At 54.4% G+C, this 19,395-nt stretch overlaps 8 protein-coding genes across 8 annotated transcripts; 4 read left to right on the plus strand and 4 right to left on the minus strand.

Annotated features, from left to right (window-relative positions):
• Nucleotides 1-1,550: 1,550 nt before the first annotated feature.
• On the minus strand, nucleotides 1,551-2,879 carry K437DRAFT_126973 (uncharacterized protein). The gene is made up of 4 exons (XM_013387538.1): nucleotides 2,738-2,879; nucleotides 2,528-2,683; nucleotides 2,056-2,450; nucleotides 1,551-1,947 (listed from the first exon to the last, which is right to left on the minus strand). Exons 1-4 carry the CDS (start codon nucleotides 2,792-2,794, stop codon nucleotides 1,800-1,802), a joined length of 756 nt encoding a protein of 251 aa, XP_013242992.1. The 5' UTR covers nucleotides 2,795-2,879; the 3' UTR covers nucleotides 1,551-1,799.
• Nucleotides 2,880-3,591: 712 nt separating this feature from the next.
• Nucleotides 3,592-7,245, plus strand: K437DRAFT_294682 (uncharacterized protein). The gene is made up of 2 exons (XM_013387539.1): nucleotides 3,592-4,481; nucleotides 4,546-7,245. The coding sequence occupies exons 1-2, from the start codon at nucleotides 3,699-3,701 to the stop codon at nucleotides 6,967-6,969; spliced, it is 3,207 nt and encodes a 1,068-aa protein (XP_013242993.1). The 5' UTR covers nucleotides 3,592-3,698; the 3' UTR covers nucleotides 6,970-7,245.
• Nucleotides 7,246-7,492: 247 nt separating this feature from the next.
• K437DRAFT_256791 (DUF1909-domain-containing protein) lies at nucleotides 7,493-8,239 on the plus strand. Its single transcript, XM_013387540.1, has 4 exons — nucleotides 7,493-7,634; nucleotides 7,760-7,898; nucleotides 7,981-8,013; nucleotides 8,088-8,239. The coding sequence occupies exons 1-4, from the start codon at nucleotides 7,618-7,620 to the stop codon at nucleotides 8,121-8,123; spliced, it is 225 nt and encodes a 74-aa protein (XP_013242994.1). The 5' UTR covers nucleotides 7,493-7,617; the 3' UTR covers nucleotides 8,124-8,239.
• Nucleotides 8,240-8,269: 30 nt separating this feature from the next.
• K437DRAFT_274375 (uncharacterized protein) lies at nucleotides 8,270-11,460 on the minus strand. Its single transcript, XM_013387541.1, has 2 exons — nucleotides 8,729-11,460; nucleotides 8,270-8,647 (listed from the first exon to the last, which is right to left on the minus strand). Exons 1-2 carry the CDS (start codon nucleotides 11,085-11,087, stop codon nucleotides 8,517-8,519), a joined length of 2,490 nt encoding a protein of 829 aa, XP_013242995.1. The 5' UTR covers nucleotides 11,088-11,460; the 3' UTR covers nucleotides 8,270-8,516.
• Nucleotides 11,296-12,687, plus strand: K437DRAFT_127111 (uncharacterized protein). The gene is made up of 3 exons (XM_013387542.1): nucleotides 11,296-11,559; nucleotides 11,646-12,001; nucleotides 12,067-12,687. The coding sequence occupies exons 1-3, from the start codon at nucleotides 11,509-11,511 to the stop codon at nucleotides 12,584-12,586; spliced, it is 927 nt and encodes a 308-aa protein (XP_013242996.1). The 5' UTR covers nucleotides 11,296-11,508; the 3' UTR covers nucleotides 12,587-12,687.
• On the plus strand, nucleotides 12,305-14,811 carry K437DRAFT_127023 (DNA topoisomerase IV, alpha subunit). The gene is made up of 9 exons (XM_013387543.1): nucleotides 12,305-12,523; nucleotides 12,666-12,795; nucleotides 12,901-12,929; nucleotides 12,998-13,074; nucleotides 13,144-13,210; nucleotides 13,333-13,786; nucleotides 13,885-13,949; nucleotides 14,013-14,411; nucleotides 14,497-14,811. Exons 2-9 carry the CDS (start codon nucleotides 12,754-12,756, stop codon nucleotides 14,759-14,761), a joined length of 1,398 nt encoding a protein of 465 aa, XP_013242997.1. The 5' UTR covers nucleotides 12,305-12,523; nucleotides 12,666-12,753; the 3' UTR covers nucleotides 14,762-14,811.
• On the minus strand, nucleotides 14,412-16,254 carry K437DRAFT_256795 (acid phosphatase/Vanadium-dependent haloperoxidase). The gene is made up of 4 exons (XM_013387544.1): nucleotides 15,942-16,254; nucleotides 15,568-15,855; nucleotides 14,861-15,502; nucleotides 14,412-14,765 (listed from the first exon to the last, which is right to left on the minus strand). Exons 1-3 carry the CDS (start codon nucleotides 16,050-16,052, stop codon nucleotides 14,861-14,863), a joined length of 1,041 nt encoding a protein of 346 aa, XP_013242998.1. The 5' UTR covers nucleotides 16,053-16,254; the 3' UTR covers nucleotides 14,412-14,765.
• A 1,075-nt stretch (nucleotides 16,255-17,329) lies between these two features.
• K437DRAFT_127172 (uncharacterized protein) lies at nucleotides 17,330-18,948 on the minus strand. The gene is made up of 2 exons (XM_013387545.1): nucleotides 17,857-18,948; nucleotides 17,330-17,616 (listed from the first exon to the last, which is right to left on the minus strand). The coding sequence occupies exons 1-2, from the start codon at nucleotides 18,828-18,830 to the stop codon at nucleotides 17,430-17,432; spliced, it is 1,161 nt and encodes a 386-aa protein (XP_013242999.1). The 5' UTR covers nucleotides 18,831-18,948; the 3' UTR covers nucleotides 17,330-17,429.
• Between the last annotated feature and the right edge of the window lie 447 nt (nucleotides 18,949-19,395).

The following is a 19,395-nucleotide window of genomic DNA, read 5'->3' on the forward strand; positions in this document are numbered from 1 at the left end:
CATCATGAGTTTTGGTCTTTCTCGAATGGGCCTATGCATTTCGTCATGGGATCCTGGCTCTACTTTTGTATCCCTTGCGCAGCTTGGGTGTGTACGAGTCTGGTTCTTCGGGTCGCCCTTCAACTTGAATCTTGGAAGAAATGCGCCTTCCTTTACAACTCCTGTTTTGCGTATGCACACGTTCGGCAGGCGTTTCCTTTGGCAGGCGGATAAGCAGAATCAGAGCGTATTGGTGAATCTAAGTGCAGACGAAAAGCGATCGATATGCCAGTAGTTCTGAAAGTGGTGGTTATAAAGTTGTGGTGGAAACTGAAGCCCCAAGTCGAAGGCAAGCAGAAGTACAGTTAGTCCGAGTCACATTTTGTGACGCCGTGGCGAAGCCGGCGCAGCAGCAGCTGCGCGCCGCGTGGTCTGTTAGCATACTTGAGGGGCATCTTTGAAAGCCTGACTCTGTGACATGCTGCCCAGTGCCACGTCGGCGCAGTTGCGCAGCATGAATAAAGCTACCGAAAGTCAATGCCAAATGCCAGACTGACAACAGCTCTGTGCCTCTGTGTTGATGGTCAGTGCAACGACGGGCTACCAGCAGGGCTGCATCAACTGAGAGATCCGTGCCTGACGAGATTCAATTTGCAAATACATACATACACGTACTGACTCTCCACAACAGCCCAATATGCCACACCAGATCACACCGTCACAGCGAAGTGTAGCGAACACGATGATCTTACACAACCTACGCCCGATATACGATGGTCCACGATGGTCGCAAATCGCAGCTCGCAGCCCGCGGACAATGGCTGTTATGCTGTCTGCATCTCTTGGAAGCCTTTAGCTTGAATCACAATACGACGGCAATTTTTTTTGCTTAAGGGTGCTGGTCACAGCTGCTCAGTCTGTACTCTGGGTATGCCTTCAAACAGGGATGGCCAATGGTCAGGGTTTGGCAACTGTGTCAACCTCTAGCGCTTTTTGCATGTATGCATTCCCTTCGAGGACTCCAGTCTCCAAGTTCCCACGCCTCAACTCTCTGCGGACTCGACGCAACCCCGATGACCATGCGGTTACCCGTGATTCTGGCATCGTGTTCGTGCAATGTATGAGACACAGCTCCTATTACGCCTGTATTTGATGAATTTGATTTCCATGTGTGGTGCCTTATTTTGTATACTCTTATATACATACATACTGTACCAGCAAATGTCGAGTCATCGAGGCTCGAGTCATCACAGCCTTTCTTTAAATGACATCCAAATTCGAATGCACCTCACCGCTCGCTTGATGGGCGCTCTTGTCACTTAAGCTTCGCCCCTTGAAACTCGGGACCACTGGATCTACGTTTCGGCGACCGTCGCAGCCATGATTCCATGGTGATTGATTCCTGATGATACGCTGATTATTAATGCTGATGTGGCTGATCGGCCTTCGACTCGCCAGCGCCCTGAAGTGGCCTGTGTATCATATAACTGACCGCTGATCCGGCATCCTCGTTCTGCAGCTTCTGCGCGCTCGTGGGCCTGAGCTCCGTGTCGTTGATAAGGTAAACCATTAGGGCGACTCGTAAGCCTAGTAGAGCAAGGTCAGGTGCCAGTTCAACCCTACAACCACCAGGAGAACGGGGCAGATTCTGGCCTCCGAGCAAACGTAACTTGACACAAATCCAACGTTCCTTCGAGATCATTCAGAGTAGAGAAGATCAATGTGTATATGGCAGACCTATGATCCGTGATCATCAAAATCCGTGTATCGATTACGCTGCTCCTCAAATGCCTTCTTCCCCCATGATGAAGGATCAATAATCAATGCAAGATGCAAGTATCAACAGTGTAAGTCGCTCCAAAGCGCTCTGGGTCGAACGGGATGCGATGCCAGCGTCGCACGAATCGGTGCGCTTCACTTTCCGTCTTAAATCGGATCAAGAACGATCTCGTCGCCGAGTCTTGGTGTCTTCAGTAAAGGGTATAGACATACCACAGAAAGAGGGTGAAGGGGAGGTCGAGTGGAATGTCAGTTTCAGATCGACCTATAGGTAGCAAATGCCAAAGAGCCACTCACGAGCGCGGTACTTCCATGACCGGTCGGACCAGCCCTGTCTTACCACTGGTTGCCAAGTGCCTATCTCCTTCTGTTCCATCAACGTCTACGCACCGCTGCTTGTTGGATGCTTCTCTCTTAGCTCTCTGCGACGCATCCAAATACCGATTCCAAGCGGCTAGACCGCCAGGCCGATCCAGCGCGTACGCGCCTTTTTCCAGCAAGCGAGCGATGCGCCCCGCATTACAACGCTGCGGCAAACCGCGCATGTGAACTAAGCGACCTGAAAAAGTGCCTTCATTCAACAGAACAGATGCAAGCGACGATCGGAGGTGCATTGCATTAAAGAATCCGACGGGTCTGTCGGATCCTCCAATCATTGGAAGGAGGATTTCTGCAGCTTCGCGTGTCGTGATCTACATGAAAAAGGCGTGAGAAACACACGTCGGCACCCCCCTGAAAAGTTAACGTGCCATCTTGAAATGCGACTTACAACTTTGGCATGTAAGGGTTCCCCGCCGACCGTGGACTGGCGAGCTAGTTCTGCGAATGATTCCGCAGCTTTATAGGTTCCAAGTGTGACGATCGCTCTACCGTTAGGTTTGAAATGGCGGTTGTAAAGGAGTCGGACTGTGGAAATACGAATTAGCTATACTCAACGAACATAAGTTTGATGCAGCAGTTTACGACACACATGACGCACCTTTATTAATTCTGTTAAGTATATTGACGTCAGAGCGCGCAATTCCTCGCACATCATCCGGAGTTACGCTGTGCGGCAGGCGCATCAACATTACACAGCGTCGAATGCGCACGTCAGAATGCTCCAAGGCACTCTTCCCTAACGCTAGCTTCGTCATTGCGGCGATGTCTGCGTGTCGTCCTTCAGTTGTCCCTGCCGCTGTTAAGGGATTCAATGCCGTTTCCGCATCAGCGGAAGAAGATGTCGCATGTGAAGAGAAAATTCGCGAGTGGCCACCAACAAGAGCCGGCCTTTGCGTAAGTGGGCATACTGATGCCACACTCGCGCAGAATGGCGCGAGGCCGCGCCGAGGGAACAGCACTCGCAATGCTCTGTACGAGGTGCTCATGTTTGCGGTGCAGAGGGGCCGCTGGAGACGCCCGCTTCCTGCTTCTGTTGTTGACGCAAAAGGCGTAGTAGCTATGTAATGTCGCTTGGCCTTGATGAGGCTGGAGGACTGAAACGCGGAGAGATAGAAAAAGAAGATCTCATCAAGCTCGAACCCACATGCTCTCCACAGAAGTCACCGGCACAGGCGGGCGAAAAGTTGCACCGTTACACCAATGAAAAAAAAAATGTGAAGCCGCTGCGATGCTGTTGATGTGGTACATACTCGTAAATGCCCCAAACGCTGCATTCACCAAGTTGTTATCACGTGATGGTCGCGTCGCGTATTGATGGGCGGCGCGCCACCAAAACAACGCAGAGAGTGGCCGCGAACGTCAGGCAAAGGAGAGATGCGCGGTGCGCATCTCGACGAGTGCGCATTCTCGATTCTGCCTTCCCTCCTCCTTTACCTGGGCATATCGGTGCTGACGAAATCGGCATCCGCAGCATCACAGCTCACTCAGATCGCATGCGGTATTCGAGCAGCTTCTCTCACCAACCTGCGTGAGAGCCGCCCGAGTCGTTGGCGCCCAGAATGACTTTCTATATTCCCATCTCAGCGCAGGAGGTAGAACGCCGCAAGTTCGAGGAGAGAATGGGTTACAACCAAGCTGCTCGTTTCAGCAGCGACTTCAACTTGGCACATACGCGTCAGAGTGGCACGTCACAGCCTTCCGATGCTGCCTCTCATCGTGCCCAGCATACCCATCACCGCGAGAAGTATTTCTCGGATGACGTGGGAGACGGTACCGAAATACCTGGCGTCGGACGTGGGACGTACCGACCAAACTCTTCGCCTGCTCGGCGAGCAGCAGCGCTCGGAAGCAATGTTCAGCATCTGACCCGTTCCAATGCCATGACACAGCACTCCACCGAGCGTACCTCATACCCCCAAATCTCGCCAGTTGCAGTCTCAAGGCAAACAATGCAACTAGCGTCAAGCGGCTTACAACGACCCAGCATGTCCCACTTCGCCTCGCCCTCAAAAGATTTGCAAGATCCTGCATCCCGCAAGGTCGCCACGCGTCGCAATGGCGATGTATTCTCCAGCGGAGCGCATCAGCGGCAGCAACAGCATCCACGCGCCTCGGACGGTTCGGACGACTCGGATTTAGACTCAGATTGCTCTTCGCATCACCCGCCCCGCTTCATTGGAGACAGGGCTGACTCTACAGGCAATCATGAAGCACTTAGAGCTACGCCGATCGATGAGAGTGTCGACTCGTACGTCGCATACGACAGGCGAGCGAAGATCACGGAGGAGATCATCGAGAGATTGGAGATGATGCAGGACGTTAGGGATGCCAAGGGCTCTGAGGTCAGTGCTAGATCATTTTGCATATTTTATTCGAAGCTGCGCTGATTCTGAATCTCTTGTACAGGATCCTCTCTCCTCGAGAACAAAGGCGACGCGAATTTCCGAGTGCAACCACACAAAGATCTCAATGTACCACGATCCCAACTCCCCCTTTGTGGGCACTTCCGCTCCAGCGAAAGCGCAAATCCAGGCTCTCTTGCGCCCTGGGCCGTCTCCGCGTGTACCTATCGCTGCCCATTCGCGGATCATCAGGAGTCCCGAGAGTCCCAGCCCGGCGAGTGCCAGTTTGAGCCGTCAGTCTGTGCAGCACAGAGCGGCTGCAGACGTGAGGCCAGAGGCACACGCTGGAAGTGGATCAGATGCGGGAGCAGCGCCTAGGAGGAAGGTTATGCACAGTATCGGAGCCGCAATATCGCCTGCAGGGTCCGCCTTCGGAGTCCTGGCTGCTGGGCTGAAGAAAGATTTGCGCGGCATTGAAGACGAAAATGCTGAACGGTCTTCATCCTCGGGCAGTGGCTTTGTAGCTGGCAGTCAAGAGTCCAGCGCTGCTACCAAGGTTGACCACCAGCATCCACTCAAGACAAAGGAGTGGGCAGGCAGCCCTCTTCTCCAAGGCAAGCGCTTGAACCACTTCTATCTCCCGAGTGGGCAGGACATGGGTCCTGGCGCGCCCGCTACTGGTCTCTATCTGCCCGATGTGACCGGACTGACATCAGCGCTGAACTCGCCGGACAAGGAGCGCGTGGGCGTGCGGCACGTGCCAGTAGGAGAGAACGTGGGCACGAACGGCCATAGAGAAGAGCAGCTGCAGCGGCTTGAGACGTATGTCGAAGGAATGAAGGCTGAACTAGTCGCAACGCACGACAAAATCAGGGGGCTCGAAGTGTCACAGGAGAGCTTGGTAGCGAACGTCATCCGTATCAATGAGCAAATGAGCGGCTTTCAAGAGGAGATCAGATACGCGAGCAAGGACTACGAGAGGGCTGAGAAGCAGACCAGGCGCGAGCCTTTGCGCACTTCTCAGTCCTCGCAACAACAGCGGTATCGCCAATCTGATAATTCTCATCACGACAGCCGCATGGCTGAGCCGTCGACATCTATGGTCGAGGGCGATGGTCTGTCCGACCAGATCCAAGAGCTCACCTTTCAGCTGCAGCATTCTCAAGCTGAAATCCAAAGGCTCCGGGAAGAGCAACAGCATCGCAAGTCAGCCACTTTTGCATTTGCTTCTGCAGCAAAGTCCAACCACTCTCGAGCAGACGACAGCGAATTGCAGCAGCAGATCTTGGAGCTCCGCAGCGACGTGGCAAGGATCGCCTCGGAGCTCGGCCAGCTGCGGGGAGTCGTCGAAGGTCATGTTGTGGAAAATTTAAACAGCAAGCGAAATGGAAGGCGTAGCACCGTGCTCAGAGGATACGGGAGCGAAGGCGACGAGCGGGAGGATGATGGTGGAGGGCGCATTGCGTCAGAGCACAGAGCCCGGTTCGAGAACCCTCTTGTCGCCAGCTCGCCCATCAAGAAGTCTGCATCGATGCGCAAATCGCGCAGTCCTTTTCTTCCACAGCAGAGCCAGATGCAGCATCGCTCCCGCGACGAACACAGCGGTCAGCGCGAATCGACGAACAATGCAGGTAGTGCACAAGGCTTCTTTCACGCGGGCTCTCAGCATGATGCAGACGAGACCGTTCGACCAACTCAAACTCGACTCGTTGACGAGGAGGACATCTCGATGGTGGCGCAAGAGCGGGCGGAAGCGACGTTCCGATCCGTAGCGACGCAGTCAGGCTGTGTCTTCGGCGCCGATGATCATTCGCACGACCCCCGTAAGTGCACAGTGTGTAGCAGGGCCCGAAAGAGCGAGCGACGCAGGCACGCAAAGAGAGAGAAACTGGAAGAGATTGAGCGCAAGAGAACAGCCATGGTGCAAGAAGAGGAGGCCTTGTTAGCCTTCATCGACGCTTCTGTTGCTGATGGAGGCCCGAAGAATGCCAAGGCGGCTCTCATATTGGATGGAGGCAAGCTCGATGTTCTGCAGCGAGTGATCGAAGAATTGCTCGACGACTTTTGGCACCAACGCGAGATTTACTGCAGTCTGGCGGATGAGCTCAAGCTCCTTGAGCCACACGAGTACCGGTATAAGATCACAAGCACGCACGTGCTCGAGGCTGTCGACGCGCTCGAATACAAGGCTGAGCGCATCAATCTGCTGCACAGCCTACTGCCAGGGGGTCCAGCGCTGCCAACCATGGCATCTCGCCGCAGCGAGCACGCTGCTGTGGGAGGCAGCTCCAAACAGAGCCATCATCACTATCGTCAGGCTACGTCCGGTGATACGCCTGTGCTTTCTTCTAGAGAGACCCGAATCTTTGAGCCGAGCAGGTTTGCCACGGCGGGAAAAAAGAACAAAGGCAAGCACCCCGAGCGCGGACCGGTCACTCTCCGGACAGTGCTCAACAACAGCCCTCCTCATGTCAACGAGATGGAATAAAGTATTGGCTATCATTTCGTCTATCTCTAAGGGTCTCAGCATGAAACCCTTGCATTTGTAGTATATATCATCTTCACAGACTTGTGAGTTTTCAGCATTGCTCTGGTGGATCTGCCTCATCGATGTTGCGATTCCTGTTTACCAAGGTGTGAGCAGCGCTGCTCGCGGTCACAATCGTAGGTCGGTTCGATCTCTCTCCATTCGCCGTACGAGCTGCGAACGAGCCATTCAAGGTTGAGTTACCAATGTTAGATGTTGGCAAATCCAGATTGGAACGTCCTGGCAGATGAGTGATGACAAGGACTTTAGAACTCATTAAACAACGTCACTGAAACGTGAATTTGAAGAAAGCGGAAGTATTGATGTCATCTCTGGGTTCTGGCCTTCTGGGGGTTTGAATTCTTTCTTTTTGGGAGAAAGAAATGTTCGGTCCTTCACTCGATGTGAATCGGCCGAGAATTATTTACTGCCTCTCACACTTTTCAGATGTCGTCCTACAGCAAGTTTTCTAAAGCGGTTGAGTATCTCCTCCCCCTCCCCTACGCTTTGTATCATACTCCCTTAAAGGAACTGGACGAAGTACCAGAAGGCAGAGGCACCCATAATATTTGGACATCATAGAAGTTCCAAGAGCGGAGCGAAAGCAAGATGGGTAACGGAGCAAAGTGAGTCGAACAGTTTCACGAACGCGGCGTTAAGCAGAACAATCAGCCATCGCTTCACCATTCTTGGACTAACGCTCATTGTAAATATCCCGCCTCCCCTGCGTCCTGGTTTAATTGGTCAACAGAGCACAGCAGAAGCGTGAGCGCAACGCAAAGGATTCCAAGAAAGGTCCTACGTCGCAGCTCAAAGTGAACGAGGCGGCCAAGAATATTCAGTGTATGACCTGCAGACAGACATTTCTAGCGACGACCCGGTCACCAGCTGTAAGCATTCCAGTTTAGAGGCTCTCTTTGAGGAAGACATCAACCAGCAGCTGATTGATCGAAAATGCGCGCGACCTATTAGCTAATCCAGCATGCGCAAGACCGGCACTCAAAGGTAAGTCGCTTGCGATAGGCTCGACTTCAAAAGCAGCTTGCTCATTTCAGCCCTACGCCCTCACCCAACTCCAGACGCTGAAAGAATGCTTCCCAACCTTCACCGAATAGACAGCTTCTGGATCGCACCTACAATGCGGAAACTCCCCTTCTACTCAATCGCAAACTGCAAGATCTTCCTGTAATGATAATTATCTAACCCCGATCCTTTCCCATCTCCTTCAAAAGTCTAGTCGGCGGCATTCATGGTTTTGTGTATGTGTGTGTTATTGCTGACAGTGCAAGAGTAGGGCATTCTACAGTCAACCATTCTGACTGGTGGTGAGGAGATATCATGCAGGTGGCTCGGCAGGCTGAGAAGCAATCGTGCAGAGACAAGGAACGCGCAGTTCAAGCCCAAAGTATTGACCTATTGCGACTAGCCCAAGACAACGTAATGATGTTAGATTAGAGAAGTCTCGTGGGAAGCGCTACGTGCGATGGCGGAAAACGGATGGAAGCGTGCTAGTCGGAGGAAGGTTTCGCGGGTACGCGGATGTCGACGCCGTAGTGGGCGGCCAACGATGCTCTCGCATGCTTGCGCCTTGCCAAAAGGCGTGCATGCGCCTCGAGCTGGTCGCGGATATAATCAAGAGCTAGGGTCAAGGTAGACAGCTCATGTCAGCACGGTGATGACGAGAAGAGGGGCTATGCCCCGAACGAGGAAAGGGACTCACTCCGATGAAGTACAATCGCCTCGCTCCTCGGGCCTGTCCGGCCTGGCTCAGCTTTCTCATCCGCGCCTTGTTTTTTGGTTGGCTTCTTCTTGCACGAGACGTCCGCCTCGTCGCTATCATATTCGTCGGACCCATCGTCCCCGCCCGCGTTTCCAGATTCCATCCCACCACCTTTATCCAGCGCGTCGCGCAACGCAGGCACAAGCTCGTTGAGACCCTCATAGCCCTTCTTGATGTTTGCCCTGCGTTTCTGCTCGCTCGCAATGTGGTTCGCTTTCTTCTCCGCGTCCGTTAACAGCTGATGCGGCTCTTTCCGCTTTCGTTCACACTCTCTCTCTGCCTCCATTTCTCTCACTTTGATCTGCGGATCCTCGATCTCGCCCGAGGCGATTTGCTCCCGCAGACGCTGGAGATGCGGCTGCCTCTTGTGCTCCGCATCCGTAAGCAAAAGATCCATAAGGTGCGCGGGCATCTTGTCTTTTGCTCTACTCGCATCGATCTCGATATTGAAGATTGTCGGCTTCCAGCCGGAAGCATTGAAGACAATCGCCGACCCTTGACCAGCGGGCGGAGACTTGCTCTTGCTGCCAGTTTGCCCATTGCGTCCTGCACCCCTCTGGGCATCGTAATGCTGGCCTGGTGACACTAGGCGAGGAACAGTCGGCAGAACCTCGTGCTTTGATCCAGATTGCCCACCAGGGAACTGATGATTGCTCGGGAATGCCTGGCTAATCTGCGAGAGGGAAGGGACATTCCCCTGCAGGGATGCCATGCGCGCCTGGTCCCTGGCCTCCTGCTCCGCCCTTTCTTTGCGTAGCAACGCGCGTTCCCTCTGCTCCTGCAAGAAATGCAGCTGCTGCATCTGCCATTGTGGGTTATTGCCATACCCAGTCGCCAGTGTCTTGCTTGATGTGGTGCCTCTGCCTGACTGTGGCCTGCGTACTTTGAGCGGGCCGAAGACTTGTTGATGCGCTTCGAGCGCTGCGGCGCTCAATGGGACGACATTGGGATTGTACAGGTTCGTCATGCCTGCCGGAGGACCTAGCGGATTGGCTTGGAACGGCATGTCATTGAATCCGTCCGGCACGAGACCGCCAGCATCCGAATTCCCAGATTTTGCAAGCCCAGAGGCCTCGGGCCCTTCCGCAATCATGGTGCTGCCTGGCGGCGCACCTATACCGCCCTTCTGTTTCCGCAGGGTTTCTGCCACATCACGCAGACTGCTAGAGGGCCCAAAGTGATCAACGAAGGCCATGCCATTTTGCTGCGTTCGGTCTCCGGACATGCTGGCGGCTGAGCTGCTCCCCGGTAGTCCGGCTGGCCACGAAGGCTGGTACACAGCTGCGCGCGACTGCATCTGCACGTCCCACGATGATCGACCGCCAAGCAGTGCCGTCGCTGCCCACTGCGCGCGCAAAGACTCGAGGGAGCGCTGTCCTTGTGCTGGTGAAAATCGGTTCCCCGGGTAAGAGGTGCTGGCATCGCGGCCTGTCAGCTGGTGTTTCGACGTAGAGGCTTCCCCGAACTTGGTCTCTATTTGCTGCAAACTGTGATGGTGAGGAGGGGAATACTGTTGGTGCGAGGAGGAATGGGGAGGCACTTGCATCTGCGACTGGTGTGAATACGGTCGTTGCTGTTGCTCTTTGGGCATCCCTTGGCAATCGAGTGTCCCACTCCCAAATCCGAGACGGGGGGGCAGCCTGGCGGGCACGACGAAGCCATTCTGCCCGAAAGGGTCCATCCTATCCGCCGAGCTCAGTGACTCGGCCATGAAGTTGGCCTCTGCTGGCGAGAAAAGAATGGAATTGGCGCCTTCATCGCCTTCCATACTGCTACTGTCATCATTGGCCGGCCCGCCATTTCGATATCCTTCTTGCGAATCTGACGATCGCATCGCCACATCATGCTGCATGCTCTGGTCTGTATTCCCCACACCTGCATCTTGATCCATCCCTCCTGAGTGCTGTTGCGCATTAGGGCTTACATCCAACTCGCTGCGCGTATGCCCCATGGAGCTGTGCTGATGACGAAGTAATGCACGTCCTTTCGTTCCCTGCTGGCGATACGCGACGTTCGATCCTAGGGCAGGGCTGTTTTGCCGCGAGCTTCGTGAAGCAGCATCAGTTCTTGGTGACGACAACGACGGATGGATGAAAGATCGTGGCGAGTGGATGAATTCGCTGAACGCTGTCGGACTTGGGCCGTTCCAGGTCACAGGCGGCGCAGTCGCTGTGGGCTGTTGTGGTGTCAGCGCTGCTGACGATGCTGAAGCGGCCGTCATCGACGGAAGATCGGGCTCCCTCGGCGACGATGAGGGATCTGTACCGGGTGAGACGAGGTCTGCACGACTAGCCTCCATCGTGGTGGGATCTGGCAATACTGATCGTGCATGGATGGACAGAGTGATCCGAGCGCTCGTGCGACCTACGCAACCGTGGTTTGATGGGCTCGACGTGGTCGCGACGTGTGCGCTGTGTTCCTCTCTGTCGCCGCGAGTAGCCTTGTGCTGGATCAACCGGTCATGTACGTCACTTCTCCAGCTTGCGGTGGCTCGTACGCCATCTATACGTCGACGATGGGCATTCTATACCATCCTGGGGTTCAGCTGGTTGGAGCGTTCGTCCATCTCCATCCGGGCAAAAAGTGTTGGTCGAGCTGGATGCCACCCCCCTCCCCCCCCACTCAGGTTGAAAAGTGCGGGGGAGGCGGCTGGGCAAAAGAGACTGAGAAGAGAGACACTGCACCAGTGTCATCCCCAGCCAGCCACGTCTCAAACTCTCATGTCAGTCAGTGCATCTCCCACTGGAGCCGCTCCAAAAGAACTAGCTCAAGTATGCTGTTATGTGAACCTCTGTTCAATGGTCTGCAACTCACCTCTCTCTCTCTCTCTCTCTCTCTCTTGGGCATCTGCATTCAGCAGGAACTCGCTCAAGCAGGAACTGATGAGCTTTGCAAAATGCTGAGAGAAAGGCCAAACGAGGCGCAAATATCAGCGCCCCTCAGATTGCGCCATCTCCGCAGAGCCCGGTCGCTCAGAACGTCTCCGTACACCCGCATCCCTGCTAAGATCCATTCCAAGGCTCGTAGCTTCCTGAGCTGCCACGTCTCCCGTGCGGTCCGTGTGTCGCCGCATCCTTGCGAAGGGTCATCCTCGCTCTCTGGTCGCGCAGCGCTCGATGCGAATGCCGCAAAGGAGGCTGGCATTCATTCATACTCTCAGACCTCCGAACCGTCTGCACTAGCTTTGACGACTGCCGTTGCAAACAACCTCAAGTAGCGATCAGCCCTTTCAAACCAGCCTGTGAGGTCCGCGACTGACATTTCCTCCTCTCTCCCAGTGAGCCAGGTGCACCTCTTGCAACTATACCCCCGTCTCATGGTCCGCTTACGGCACATGCAAGTATTTCTCCAGAAGCCACGCCCAAGCAAGCAACAGATCCAGCACGAAGCGGCTCATCTGCTATTCGCACTCGCAATGAAACGTTGAAGCAGACACGTGCGCTAGTGCGAGCTGGTCTGCAGGAAGCGCTTCAGGACATTGTTGCCCAGTTGCTCGTGATTGATGGTCAGAAACAAGCAAACGAGACGTCTTCTGCGACGTCCAAAAGCGCTTCTCTGTGTCCTCATCTGTCGCGACAACGCTCGATCACTGTTGGCGAAAATTGTGCCGTGACGGACCTGGCTGCTGAGCTAGACCCGTCCCCAGAAAGCAGCGATGAAGACTCACAACTGGAGCCTATGGACTCGGATGAAGACGAATTTTCACGAAAAATATGCGGCACAGGGGTTGAAGGCGTGCGTAAGCAATTGTGGACCTTTGTGCTACTTTCCTCGACAGATGAATGTTCTCAATCTTAGCGATCCCTGCGTGGCGTCCCCTCTCCTTGTCGCTTCCATCACTAACCTGACTATATGCTACTCATTCTTTTGGACCTAGCACGACAATCCCAATCCATACGTCAGCTGTTTATGGCCGGAAAAGGCACCGGTCATAACAGACGATGAAGATGTGCTCCTGAATCTCGATGTTGGTCTCAACCGAACGCGACGGGCTTCGTCGATGCAACGTGAGGTAGAGGCTAATCTCATCTGCAACTTTGCAGAGCGACGAAGATGCGGAGGCGATCGACGCGCAGATCGTGGAACTGAGAGAAAATTCCCGCACCCAACAGAAGCGCTTGTTGAGGCTGTCGTTGAGGCTGTCAGATCACTCATTGGTGAGAATTTCGCGGCGCGGCAAGCTGACGACCTGCTTCCCTCGGTTTTCAGTCGCGAGAGTAGCAAGAGACTAGTCGCGCGCGAAATTTCCATTCCTGCAAGAGCTCCAGCTGCATATACGACGCTGGGTACAGTTGAATATTGCCAGATTCAAGAGATAGAATGCTGACAGACCGGATGCCTTACGAACGCTTCAGCCCGTTGGCTTGCGGTCATCAAAGCAGCTTTGGAAGCACTTTCGTGTAGCCAGGTCACCACACAGCGGTAAGTATCACCGTTGAAAACCCATGCAGAAACACATGCGGTCCTTGGCAAGAAGCTGCATCCTAAATGACTAGGCGTCACGTTGCTGATTCATTTCTCAATGCCCAATCGGCTGCGCACAGCGACATCTTTTACACCGATGTCACCCTCTTCGGATCGCAGAGCATTGCGAATCGAGTCATCACGAATCTGAGCGGCTTGCTTGGTGTTCGAAGAAATGCACTGGGCGTCGTCGCTTCTCCGCGCGGACTTTTCAGCGGTCGGATCCGGCTTGAATTTGACGAGCCAAGCCCAAGTTTGTCTGGTGTCGCAGACGTCGAGAACAACACTGAGGATCATTACAATCGGGAAGGTAGGGCTCACAACCTGCCCATAAGAATGACGCGAAGGTTCGAGGATGGCCACGACGGAATAGCAAGTATCGTCCATGACAGCAGCATGATCGAGAGCGTCCGAGCGTTGGGCGAGATCAAGTGGATTCTGGCCGTGGAAAAGGAAGCAGCCTTCAAGAGCCTCTGCGAATCCAAGATCACCGCCGGCTTGGGTTTAGGAATCGGTCAGGGTGTCCTGCTGACGGTGGGTATCCCCTGGTAGGGTTAAGGGAAAGGAAGAGTTTGTGAGGCAACGTCAATCTCACTGCATGACTGACTGGGTTCTGAGTTCTCGCTTACCAGGGTCGAGGCTATCCCGATCAAGCCACAACAGATTTCTTAGCCCTATTGACAGAATACTTGCCCCGGTAAGTCATATCCATTTTTCGGTCTCGCCAAAGCTGTCTGACCGGAAATTTTGTAATTCACAGATGCCCCATTTTCGCACTTGTCGACGCGGACCCGCATGGTATCGACATCTTGCGCAACTATAGATCCGCTCTCAAGCACAATGCCCTTTCACGTTCAAACGATGTCACCGTCGATATCACAGATGGAGACAGAGACGGAGACGAGAACGGTGGGAGCTTTGCCGGGAAACGTGGCATGGAGCCAGACAACGATACCTCCAATTCACTTGAGGACCAGGCCAAAATGGTTGACTTGTCTGTTCGAAAGGGCGTGGAGTCTAAAATCAGATGGCTGGGACTGCGTCGCAGAGAGATCGCGGCTCTGTCAGATGGAGAAGGTCGCATGATCGCAATGACGCAGGTGGACAAGCTCAAGGCGATTAGCCTGCTTCAACGCCAGGACATGCCTGATGACGAACGGTCAGTTCTCGCAGCTCTCACTGAAGCGCCCCTCCCAAGGACAAAAGCGAGCAATTCATTTGACCCCCTTTCCTCCCTTTCCTAGCTTGGAGCTGGCTATGATGCTTCATGGAGGAACAAAGGCGGAGATAGAGACACAAAAGCAAACAGGTGATAGTGCGGCCGTAGTGGCTATGGAAGCAGTAGCAGTAGTAGCGGGATCGCAGGGAAGTCTACGTCAGCCCGAACCAGCTCTTTCGCCCATCGCTTTGCCGTCGGGATACTGTGGACATCGACTGAACAACACCGCGCAATACGTTATCGAAAGGCTGCAGGCTCTGCTTCCGGGTTGCAGGGTAGGAAACTTGTGATTATCTGCCAAAGCCAGACGAAAATGCGTTGTCCGTGATTACAACATCAATCGTCAATATATATTTGGTCTTCATACACTAGTCCATCGATCGGACCTACTATGGTGTAATAGGATGACTGTACGGCTGCACCGGTGCGCCATGGGGGGATATGGTGGGCAAGCCATCGGTGGAAGTGACACACTGGGCGCCACCAGCGGAGTCACTCGCGTGCTCATGATAGGGCTCAGCCGCGAGCCCCTCCGCTTCAAGCTCGTTGGATGGCAGTGTCTGCCTCGGAATACGCGGCGCCCACGGCTTCTGACAGCGCCTGTCCCACAGTGGTGGGTAGTAGAGGTGGTAGATGGTGGTGGAGATGATAGTGCCGAGAATACCCCCGGCGATCACATCAGTTGGATGGTGCCTGTAGTCTTCTAACCTGGAGATGGCGATCAAAGTGGCGCCGATCATTGGGAAGAAGACCAGCCATGCTGACGCGGCGTGGCCGCGGTGATCGAATAGTCGTACTTTCCCGGCCAAGTAGAGCGACAGGAAGGCCATGCCCGCAAAGGCGGTGCTCGAGTGCCCCGATGGGAAGGAGCGGAAGCCATCAGTGATGATGCTGCTGTCCACGGGACGGGTGCAGATCGCATCCGTCACGAGACCATACGGAGATGCGTTACTTGCTTCGCCGGGCGGTTGGCAGCGGTCGATCACGTCTGGTCTGGGACGGCCAACTGTGACTTTGATGATTGTTGTGGCCTACAAGCACGCATGATATAGTCAGCTTATCCTGAAGTACTGATGCAGGTCGCTTACAAACATACCGTAACTGTAAGCGCGTGCGCGAGAATGAGACCGAGTAAACCAGCATGACAGTCCCAAAATGAGCGGCAGGTCACCAGTCCGATGAATGCGATGAGAACGATCGGGATGATCACTGTCGTGACGACCAGTAGCCATACAGGCACACGCTCGGTCACGGCGTAAGTGTGCTGAAGGGAAGTGTCCGTCAAGCTGAATTCTCGGCGGAAGCCGTGCGCTTTGTTGATGATTGCGAGCACACCGGCGAGTAGGATCGTGAGGACCCAGTCCGGGAGATAGGCAATGATGACCTTTGGTGAAATGAGAGGGGGTAGTGTATCGAGATCAGTACATGTAGACTGTTCGTTGGCGCGCATCGACGATGGTCTTAGCTCACCTTTGCCCGACGCTCCCGACTCATTCGAGGTTGATTTCGGCTCCACTGCAAATCGCTGCCTTGGCCACCAGGCAGCCAGCCTCGCTGGGCCGCATCCGAAAACAAGGTCATGTCGTCTCGCAAGTGGCAGCGCCGCGCCTCTACTGTCGAATGGCCTTCGACCGTCACCCGAGTAACGGTAGTAACACACTCGTTACAATCGAAGGTGAGCGAAGACAGGGGGCTCCCCGAGTAGCAGGTGAATCCGATGCAATGTGGAGATCGTTTGAAGCTTTCACCTTCTCAGAAATACCTTGATCAAGAGCTGGCCTGCGACGCAGAAAGCGTATGACGCTGCAACCCCTGAATATATATATATATATGGCCCCGACTTCGTCTTAAAGTCCAAGACAGAAGCTGTAAGATGATTCCATTATGCAAGGATTCAATTTGAAATTGCGTTGACCACCCTAGAATCCCCCTGGCGTAGAAGCTGATCACCCGGATCCTGGTGAAAGGGGCTTTTCCAAAAATCGGTGCATTTTCCGTTTGCTGCACTGCCACAAGTACATCCCCGTGATCTTTTGCAAAATGGCCTGCATATTTCTCGAAATTTGAACTCCGAAGAGTCAGACTACAGACAGGAACGTCTCGGCTGCCCATCTCTCGCCGACTGCACACTGACTCTCAGCAATTAGCAAGCTTTTGACTTCCGAGGCGAGTCTCATCCTCGTACGAATCGCTGCCACAACTCACGGCACAGCTGGATATATGGTACTAGGAAGGTCTCGACGAAGCAAATGTCGTTCAAGAATACTTGGCTGCAGCATGTGCTGCTGTGGAGCCATGTCATCGAAGGGAAGGCTGAGCGCTGTCCAAGCTCCCGAGCAAGTTTGGAAGACATCGATCACCATACCGCCAAAATGGACATATCGACCGTCATTAGAGACTGTGACTTGCCTCCTCTTGTCATCTCGCGACAAGAACTTGTACCACGTCGCCCCAGCCAGAGGCGGAGCCAATTCTGTGGCAGAGACGAGCGCCTCCCGCGCTGGCCTGGTCCAGAGGCAGAGCCATGTCTGCTACAGAGTTTGAGCTCCCGAGTTCGGGGGAACAGGATCCTAGTGAGATGAGGAGTTGAACACCCTTGCTGCCTGTGGATGGAGGGTCGACGCCCGGACGGATACAGCTCTTGGGGACGCAGATCCATCACGCCGTCGGGATGGCGCCCGTCCCAATGAGGGCCCCGGGCGAAGCCAGATGACTCCCATGTCAAGGTCAGGACCACAAGACCGACCGGGGCTGTCATGTCGGACCTGATGTGATCGATGTTGACGAATGTGCGCGCTTGCTATCCATCAAGAATGGGCGGCTTGCCAAGGTCGACCTTGAGGATGTGGTTATCAGCCAAGACGCACAGCAGCCAGCGCCAGGCGTGGGGAACGGTTGCACGCTCCAACCGCAGCAGCATCGCTTTACCATCGGAAGACACAATGTGCGGCCGCCCGATCAAGCATGCGAGAAACGTGGCGCTCTGCGCTCCAGATTGCAGGACCCGGGGCAGAAAGGCTGGCTTGAGCAACGTTGCACATCTGCATCGTCCTTCCATGTCAGGGTTGAAAGCCCGGTAGACCCAAGTTTACCCCAGGTGGGCTCAGTGCGTGCCGAGCGGTAAAGAAGCCATTTGGAAGGAGCGCTGCCCGGAAAGTCAGTGTGCACATTCCTTACATTTTCGCCCCATTCGCTGGGCACCTGCACAACGGAAGCATCCTCGGTTCTATACATCGCCACAGGCACCACCTTCCGCAACCAAGCACCGTCATGGTAGAAAGCGAGGTAGCGCCCGCTCGCAAGGAACTTTGCGGTCAAGTCCGGCTGTGTCGCAATTAGATGCTCCTTCACTGTTGGCAGGTGCCACAATTGCTAAGGACTTAACCCGTTATCCGCCTTATCCAGGCGCTCCAAGTGTGCAATCCTGCTCTGCACACAGCGCAAGCCGCGCATCTCCCGCGGACGTAGCGGAAGGGAGATGAAGGTGTGATTGGACACGTGGTAGATGTGCTCTGTGAGTGAGTGCAACGTGTCGATGCGAGTACCATCAAGAGAGGCGATTAAGGTGTCATCCGTAAAGAAGCGGATGCGATCGCTCGTTATACAGGGTTGCCCACCAGCGTCCAAGACGAGCGCATCTTGGCGGCGGATCCGGAGCTCGATGCAGGCAACTGGGTCTCGATCCGCCTGGACGATTTCCCAGACCGAGATGAGAGCGCGATTTCTGTCAAACATGACGACGCGCCTATCATTTGTTGGAACAGCAAGGTGATAGGCATTCTCCCGAGTGATTTGAGGTAGAGAGAGAGGGGGATAGATGCAATGGGGAGCCCTTCCCATAAATGCAAAGAGGCCTGAATGTGGATTGCAAACAACTTGCCATCGCAGATGAATGCGATCGTTCGAGAGTCTCGAGGATTGGCGAAGTGATGTCCGGACCTGAGGCAGCAATGCAGGGAAGGAGCTGTGCGAGATTTCCCGCCGCAGCCGCAGATCGTATAGGTGTACTTGCTGCGCATGGCGAGAAATTTGGTTGCAAGTACGCATGCGGTCGGCTTCACCCGTGTTCAGCTCCCACACAACGTCGTGATGAAACCGGATCGCGAGGGAAGCAAATTTAAGTGCGCTGTCCGGGCCAACGCCTCTACAATTGCTTTCTTCGAGAATTTCATCAGTGAAGCCCTCCTTGCTGCGTTCAAAAGATGCGAGAAAATGCTTCGCAAAGGAAGAATCGCTATAGAGATCGCCATTGAACACCTGCTTTCGGGCAAGGGTAGGGTGATTGTACGCCGCCAATCGCATGGTCCGGCAGCTTGTGACGAGAGTGTAGACGCTTGTCGAGGGCGCGAGGAATTCCATGATGCGCAAGTGAATTTCAACTGGCAGCTCAAGGAAGCGACTTGACGTTGTGGACACATCCCTTAGCTGTTTTATTTCCCCTCTCCATGCTTCGGGTTCAGTATGGGCGAGCACATCTCCGTCTTGGCCCTCCTATTGCGCCCTTGACCGGTTCATATTGGTATTGTCCGAAGAACGAAAGACCTTGCGGGCGCCAATTAGGTTGGGCGATCACGTTGGGGACTGCTTGAGTTCTCCATGTATTTGATGCGCCTGGTATCAAATAAACTGGAAGCTGCTGTTCTTGTTCTCGCCGATACAGCGTATGTTGAGACCGGTCGTATTGTGAGCGCCCGGAGCGAACCAGCGACATGGACTTGCCGTCAGTGGGTTCGGAATCGTTACACCAATGCCTCGATACTGTCAGATCATGTGCAAGGGACATGGGCTGAATTCGTCTTCGCTATGCTGCACACCTCTCCTTCACATGAAGACATGACCCAAATATTCGACTTGCACGTCGACGTAACCCGTGTGTTCCTTCCGACAATTCGTCAGTGGCGCTGACCTACATCTCCCGCACCAT

Source organism: Tilletiaria anomala, assembly GCF_000711695.1.
Source record: "Tilletiaria anomala UBC 951 chromosome Unknown K437scaffold_46, whole genome shotgun sequence".
NCBI classification, from domain to species: Eukaryota; Fungi; Basidiomycota; class Exobasidiomycetes; order Georgefischeriales; family Tilletiariaceae; genus Tilletiaria; species Tilletiaria anomala.

What these genes read in the sequence shown, in the direction of transcription:
- K437DRAFT_294682 (XM_013387539.1), top strand. Translation starts at nt 3,699, where the DNA reads ATGACTTTCTATATTCCCATCTCAGCGCAGGAGGTAGAACGCCGCAAG. An exon ending in GGGATGCCAAGGGCTCTGAG is followed by an intron (nt 4,482 to 4,545) that starts GTCAGTGCTAGA and finishes TCTCTTGTACAG; the next exon opens with GATCCTCTCTCCTCGAGAAC.
- K437DRAFT_256791 (XM_013387540.1), top strand. An exon ending in CGACGACCCGGTCACCAGCT is followed by an intron (nt 7,899 to 7,980) that starts GTAAGCATTCCA and finishes GCGACCTATTAG; the next exon opens with CTAATCCAGCATGCGCAAGA. An exon ending in CGCAAGACCGGCACTCAAAG is followed by an intron (nt 8,014 to 8,087) that starts GTAAGTCGCTTG and finishes ACCCAACTCCAG; the next exon opens with ACGCTGAAAGAATGCTTCCC.
- K437DRAFT_256795 (XM_013387544.1), bottom strand. Translation starts at nt 16,052, where the DNA reads ATGACCTTGTTTTCGGATGCGGCCCAGCGAGGCTGGCTGCCTGGTGGC. An exon ending in GTCGGGAGCGTCGGGCAAAG is followed by an intron (nt 15,856 to 15,941) that starts GTGAGCTAAGAC and finishes ATTTCACCAAAG; the next exon opens with GTCATCATTGCCTATCTCCC. An exon ending in CGCACGCGCTTACAGTTACG is followed by an intron (nt 15,503 to 15,567) that starts GTATGTTTGTAA and finishes GCGTGCTTGTAG; the next exon opens with GCCACAACAATCATCAAAGT.
- K437DRAFT_127172 (XM_013387545.1), bottom strand. Translation starts at nt 18,830, where the DNA reads ATGGAATTCCTCGCGCCCTCGACAAGCGTCTACACTCTCGTCACAAGC. An exon ending in CTGGATAAGGCGGATAACGG is followed by an intron (nt 17,617 to 17,856) that starts GTTAAGTCCTTA and finishes CTTTCCGGGCAG; the next exon opens with CGCTCCTTCCAAATGGCTTC.
- K437DRAFT_127023 (XM_013387543.1), top strand. Translation starts at nt 12,754, where the DNA reads ATGTTGGTCTCAACCGAACGCGACGGGCTTCGTCGATGCAAC. An exon ending in ACGGGCTTCGTCGATGCAAC is followed by an intron (nt 12,796 to 12,900) that starts GTGAGGTAGAGG and finishes CGCACCCAACAG; the next exon opens with AAGCGCTTGTTGAGGCTGTC. An exon ending in TTGACAGAATACTTGCCCCG is followed by an intron (nt 13,950 to 14,012) that starts GTAAGTCATATC and finishes TGTAATTCACAG; the next exon opens with ATGCCCCATTTTCGCACTTG.
- K437DRAFT_126973 (XM_013387538.1), bottom strand. Translation starts at nt 2,794, where the DNA reads ATGATGTGCGAGGAATTGCGCGCTCTGACGTCAATATACTTAACAGAA. An exon ending in ACTTAACAGAATTAATAAAG is followed by an intron (nt 2,684 to 2,737) that starts GTGCGTCATGTG and finishes CGTTGAGTATAG; the next exon opens with CTAATTCGTATTTCCACAGT. An exon ending in AACCCTTACATGCCAAAGTT is followed by an intron (nt 2,451 to 2,527) that starts GTAAGTCGCATT and finishes TTTTTCATGTAG; the next exon opens with ATCACGACACGCGAAGCTGC.
- K437DRAFT_127111 (XM_013387542.1), top strand. Translation starts at nt 11,509, where the DNA reads ATGTCAGTCAGTGCATCTCCCACTGGAGCCGCTCCAAAAGAACTAGCT. An exon ending in CTCCAAAAGAACTAGCTCAA is followed by an intron (nt 11,560 to 11,645) that starts GTATGCTGTTAT and finishes ATCTGCATTCAG; the next exon opens with CAGGAACTCGCTCAAGCAGG. An exon ending in GCCGTTGCAAACAACCTCAA is followed by an intron (nt 12,002 to 12,066) that starts GTAGCGATCAGC and finishes CCTCTCTCCCAG; the next exon opens with TGAGCCAGGTGCACCTCTTG.
- K437DRAFT_274375 (XM_013387541.1), bottom strand. Translation starts at nt 11,087, where the DNA reads ATGGAGGCTAGTCGTGCAGACCTCGTCTCACCCGGTACAGATCCCTCA. An exon ending in GGCGATTGTACTTCATCGGA is followed by an intron (nt 8,648 to 8,728) that starts GTGAGTCCCTTT and finishes CCTTGACCCTAG; the next exon opens with CTCTTGATTATATCCGCGAC.